The sequence below is a fragment of the Armigeres subalbatus genome, chromosome 2 (assembly GCF_024139115.2).
Source record: "Armigeres subalbatus isolate Guangzhou_Male chromosome 2, GZ_Asu_2, whole genome shotgun sequence".
NCBI classification, from domain to species: Eukaryota; Metazoa; Arthropoda; class Insecta; order Diptera; family Culicidae; genus Armigeres; species Armigeres subalbatus.
This window is the reverse complement of record NC_085140.1, coordinates 165,287,185-165,293,123: the sequence shown is the minus strand read 5'-3', so window position 1 is coordinate 165,293,123 and position 5,939 is coordinate 165,287,185. Positions and strand designations below refer to the sequence as shown.

General features: G+C 44.4%; 1 protein-coding gene across 1 annotated transcript; it reads right to left on the bottom strand.

Annotated features, from left to right (window-relative positions):
- Positions 1–641: 641 nt before the first annotated feature.
- On the bottom strand, positions 642–2,968 carry LOC134209350 (uncharacterized). The gene is made up of 2 exons (XM_062685339.1): positions 1,611–2,968; positions 642–1,219 (listed from the first exon to the last, which is right to left on the bottom strand). Exons 1-2 carry the CDS (start codon positions 2,746–2,748, stop codon positions 642–644), a joined length of 1,716 nt encoding a protein of 571 aa, XP_062541323.1. The 5' UTR covers positions 2,749–2,968.
- Between the last annotated feature and the right edge of the window lie 2,971 nt (positions 2,969–5,939).

Below are 5,939 nucleotides of genomic sequence, written 5' to 3'. Positions count from 1 at the left end.
GACCATGGCCCGTGCAATGTGCCTCCGCAATTGTAGGCTTTCAAGATTAATCAATTGACAACGGCTGCTATAACTTGGTAACCGGAATGGGTTTCGCCATGGAAGCAACCGAAGAGCAAAACGAATGAAGCGGCGTTGAACAGATTCAATTCTTACTGATCCGTTCTGGTAATTAGGATGCCATACAGCGGAACAATATTCCAGCGTAGATCGAACCAGCGAACAGTACAGTGATTTCAAGCAATAAACATCGGTGAAACCCTTGGCGACGCGAAAGATGAATCCTAATGTTCTAGAAGCCTTCTCGATCACGTAAGAGACATGATGCTTGAATGTTAGCTGCGTATCTAGAATAACACCAAGATCCTTTATACAGTTCACACGTTGCATCACGATTCCATTGAGCTCATAGTTGTAAATTATTGGCTGATGTACACGAGTGAAAGAGATCACGGAACATTTGCTAGGATTGACAACCATCCGGTTCAATGTGCACCAAGCCGCAAATGAATTAATATCTTGTTGTAGGTCCATTCCGTCAGGGATAGACCGAATTAGTGCATAGAGCTTCATATCATCCGCATACGACAGTCGCGGTCCTCGAAGCACATTGTTTACATCGTTGAAATACAAGAGGAATATCAAAGGGCCAAGATGGCTTCCTGAGGAATGCCTGAGGTTGCCAAAAATTCAGTGGACTGAGAATTGCCTACCGTAACAGACAGTCTCCGTCCGGTGAGATATGAATGGAACCAGCGCAAAAGATAACCAGCAATGCCAAATCTTTCCAATTTTGCAACCGTGATAGCGTGGTTAATTTTATCGAAAGCTGCAGATAGGTCCGTATATACAACGTCCGTTTGTGCTTTCTGCACAAAGCTGTCGGTAATGCTCGAAGTTAGGCACAAAAGATTAGTGGTCGTAGATCTGCCTGAGATGAACCCATGTTGATCGGCACTCAGATGTTGCTTACAGTGAGATATGAGTGGTTCTGTTATAACTAGCTCGAATAATTTGGATGCAGCGCACAAGGATGAGATGCCGCGATAATTGTTGACATCTTTTCGATCACCCTTCTTGTACACGGGAAACATTGTAGCGGTTTTCCACACGGACGGAAAAAGTCCACTGGATAGCGATTTGTTGAAAATCAATTGAAAGGGAGCGAGCAGAAGTTCGATGTGCCTTTTCAAGAACGCAGACGGAATGCCATCCGGACCTGGACTCATGGATGATTTTAACTGCGAGTTAGCTCTACGGATCATTTCTACATCTACGAAAAACGTGGCCCAAGTGATCCAGACTGCAGGAACGTTGTTAGCAGCCTCAGCGATTGTGACATCAGAGATGACTTCGTTACAATAGGTGCTCACAAACTTGTCGGCAAATAGCTGACAGATGGATTGGGGTGTAGAGGCCACTTCCTCGTCCAGAGTCATTGTTGTAGGGAGCCCAGCTTGTTTCCTTTGTTCATTTATGTACTTCCAGAACGTTTTAGGCCTGGTCCTCAAGTTTTGCTGTATATTTTGCTGATATTGAGAAACAGAGTCGGCTAACAATCTTGTACGCAGAGTTTAATTTTTTGTAGTGCTCACGCAACGATAAGGAACCGTGTTTGGAATAGCGCTTGAGAGCAGCTCTTTTAGCAGTTTTCATTCTACGAAGCTGACGGGTCTGCCAAGGACAACTATAAGGAGCGACGATTTTCTTAGGAACATGTCTTTCAATCACGTGTCCAATAATATGCGATAAAGTCAATGCCGCATTCTCTGCATCACAACCGCCAAGAATGTCAACCCAGTCCAATGTAGCAAAGAACTCAGCAATGCTATGATGATCGGCGTTATGGAAATTGTAGATTATGGGCTCGATCGATGCAACAACATTGGCTCGCGTGTTGTTCAGCTTGAGTATCAACGAAGGATGATGGTTAACTACTTTAACTAACGGTGATGGAGCATGCAAAATTAGCGGAGCAGCGTCCTGAGCGCTAACAAAACACAGATCCAAGCTGCGATTATTTTCGTTGGTAACGTGATTGATTTGACGTAACGTGGCTGTGCTGTAGTAATCGAGGAGTTTGGAGGCGTGACTGTGTAATGAAGATCGTTCCATATCTATGTGGAGGAACCCGTTGCAAGAGGAACTCCACGAAATTCCTGGCAGATTGAAATCACCGATAATGATGATTTCGTCCGAAGCATTAGTCATTTCTATCACTGACAAGACTGATTGTGTGTGAGCTTCGATCAGTGTATCATCGCGAACACGATCAGGAGGTATGTATAGTGCACACAGGAACACCGAACGATGGGAAAGCTGGAGGCGCACCCATACTTGCTCGACACATCCCCATAAGTCGTTGTAAATAACTCTTGCTTTCCGTTTTTTATTCACTGCGATTAGGACGCCTCCTCCAGTTGATTTGCGACTGTTCATGGGGCCACGGTCGCAGCGAAAAACTTCGTATTCAGGCCCAAAGACCTGACTAGATAGGGTACGGGAGTCGAGCCAGGTTTCAGCCAACACAATCACATCGTAGCAATCATCGGACGTGGCAAGAAGATATTGTTCGACATCACAGTTCATCCCACCGGCGTTCTGATAATATATCAGCACTTCGTCAACGCAAACGAGGTTGGAATCCACAAACGGGGCTCTAGAAGTTTGAACGGCATCAGGCGGTGAAGGTTCAGGGATGTAAGAGTACTTGCCTGCAATAGCAGGTTGGGAGCTCCTGATCCACATCTAAGTTCAGGGCCAGGACGACTTCGAAGAACGTTGGCTGCAACAGGCGCGACTGAACTAGAGCAACCGGGAAATTCTCCCAAAATGCTTTTCATGGGGCGTCCTGGAGATCCAATGGAAGCTTGTTGACTTGCGTTGTGGACCAGCAGAGAGGAATGCGAATCTCGATGGAAATCACCACCGGGTGAGGTGCTGGAATTTTGAGCAGCATGAGGCAACGAAGGTGGAGGTCCTGGGTCCTGGGTGGAGGAAAGAGAAGAACTACAATCAGAAGAATACTTGCCTGTGCAAGCATGGTGGAAGCCCCCTTTTCTACCACCAATCTCAGGACCCAGACGGCTATGATGATCGGAGGCAGCAGAGAGCGGGACTGGATTGGGGCGATCAGGGGCTTCCAACAAGCTTTCTATTGTGCGTCTGGGTGATGCGGAGTCTTCAGGAGAGGTGATTTGGCATCGTACGGAAGGACGTTGGGCGGTTTCGCAGTGGTTTTCAATCAACATGCCGGATCCTGTCCGGAAGTGGGAGTCAGAAACTGGGAGGCGTTCGGGTCTGGAGATATGACGACAGACGGCGTGTTCACACGGGGCATCCATAGGTTTTTTGAGAGGTCCTCAAACTCTCGGAAAAGTATTCCTGTCGGCCAGGTGTCTGGGCGGAGTGCGACTTCCTTTAGTCTTACGGCCAATCCGATCTTGAACGAAACGAAGCTCATTCTGCTGGTATCGGCACCTTTCTTCACTAGCGGAATAACCTTAACGGGATCTTCGCACTGGACACATTCTTTCACCAGGATGGACTCGCATTGCACACTAGGATGTATTCTTGAGAGATACAACCAGAACTGCTCGACGGATTCAGGGACAGTAAGAACCTCAGCAGAAACAGAGCAAACACTTGCTCTAGTACCGCTAACGAGAGATTTGCTGATGAGCAAGCTATCATCGCGACGTCGTTTTAAAGGTGGTTGGCGTAAGAGAGTTCTCGGACTGGACCGACTCGGAGTAGTAAGAGCGATGCCTTTCGACAACTGAGCGATCTGATTTCCTGCTTTACGATTTCCGCTTTGAGTTCAGCATGGGCGATCTCATGTCTCTCGGTAATTGCCTCGATCGTGTTACTGAGCGAAGAAACAGTAGACTTGAACCGTGCACATTTCATGAGTTTCGCGCAAGCGTCGCACATCCAGAACAAATTGGAATACGAGTTGATAACATTTATGAAGGTCTTCGTTAATTTAATGCTAGAGCACCTCAAATGGATCATTCTATCGCAGAATGCCATGCAAGAGATGTATTCTTCATCGTTTTAACGGGCTTGGCGCAATGATCACAGGCGGATTCCATAGTTAGTTTGGTGTTATTCTGCTTTATGAATCAACGGTGGAAATGCTCTAAGCACGGACAGTTTGAAAGTACGGTCGCCGAAAAAAAAGTGCAGCAAGGGAACAGTGAAGCGAAAGATGTAAACACAACACCGTGATCGACTAATCGTTTTCACAATAGTTTATTATACACTTATTTAATATACACTTAACATCCACGCACGATTTCACAGTAATTAGTTATAATCGAAACAGGAAAAATAATAAAATCGAATCGGTTCAACACGAAAAACACAGTTTAAAGTTGCGATACGGAACGTACACAGACCATCGACTATGGTACACGGCGAAAAAAAAGCGGTACACTACTAAAAATCCACACATATTTATTGGCAAAAATCCATAGATTTAACTTATGATGTATATCAGCGCACACATAACCATTCTCCACGCGAACTACTAATAAAATATATGTCCAAATAAACTTTATGTGTGGTCTCGAATTAGCAATTATTTAATTTATGTGTGGTTCTATATCGATTATATTAGGGTGACGCTATTGCAAAAATCTATAACGGCGACACATATCCAGCTTTTCGCGCACGGTAATGGCGGCTCTGTGGGTTTAAAAGTGTATCCGTCCCTGTACTTCTTTGACATTTGGCTTGGGTTTGACATTCCGTTTTCCTCCTGTTCCAGGATGAGGGGAGCGGGTTTTCGAAATGTCAAACCCAAGTCAGATGTCAAAGAAGTACAGGGACGGATACACTTTTAAACCCACAGAGCCGCCATTACGGTGCGCGAAAAGCTGGATATCTTAAATAGATATTTTTGGCAGTGTAGTGTAGCTTTCATGTTGTTCTGTTGATTGCAGTACTCAAATTAATTCATTAAAAAATGTCTTATTTGAGTTTATTATCCACTGGCAGCAGATCAGCTAGGAATCCGAACGTGCTGTTTATTTTCACTAATAGTAGTGCTAGTTGTCGTCTGATTGTGTTTCAATTTCAAGCAGGAAACGTATTCCGATGAAAACAAATCTTATGCTGCTGGAAAGAGAAAGATGATTAGCCTTTAGCAAGCTCTCTAGTTCTCGCGCTGTCGAAACAAATTCATACACACAAACACTTCATCTTCAGCTTCGAATGTGTAGACTGAAAAAGAGAGGGAGCTGTGTGTCTTGTTATTAGCCGTCTTCGGTAAAAATCAATCGGTCACTGTACTGTTTGACACTAGCTGGAGGAAAGCTCACTGGCGTTCCCTGGTGAGGGGAAGAGAAAAAAGGCCTTTTCGCCAGTGAGTTTTCCTCCAGCTAGTGTCAAAAAGTACAGTGACCGATTGATTTTTACATACCGACTAGCCGCCATTACCAGCCCTATGCTAAGAGCTCATGTTTAGCATAGCCAACACCAACACCAACGCCGAGCAACGTACGTCAAATCTAAAAAAGCTTAACATCATAAAACATCCAAATTCAGCTTTCTTCAATATTCAATTTTAATCGGGAATATTAATTAAATATGACTAATGAGTTTAATTGATTCAAAACTTATCTAAATGATCAATTTTGATTTTACTTACATGGAGAACAACAATTTGTGAAAAGCTTGAGCAGAATTTAAAAATAAATCCTGCTCTTTTATTGTTGTGGATATTTGTAATTATCAAGCCTCAAACATTGGTGTTGTTGACGATTGTTGACATCTCATGCAACTGACAGCGGTCTATCTGCACACTGTGCCCGGGACATGGTGGCTATTTTTAGGCTAAGGGAGTTAGATAGGGATGTCTATAGCCTGGCCATTACCGAGCGTGGAAAGCTGCACTACAAAAATTCCACACATTTTTATTGGCAAAAATCCATTAA

What these genes read in the sequence shown, in the direction of transcription:
- LOC134209350 (XM_062685339.1), bottom strand. Translation starts at nt 2,748, where the DNA reads ATGTGGATCAGGAGCTCCCAACCTGCTATTGCAGGCAAGTACTCTTAC. An exon ending in CAAGCGCTATTCCAAACACG is followed by an intron (nt 1,220 to 1,610) that starts GTTCCTTATCGT and finishes CCATGAGTCCAG; the next exon opens with GTCCGGATGGCATTCCGTCT.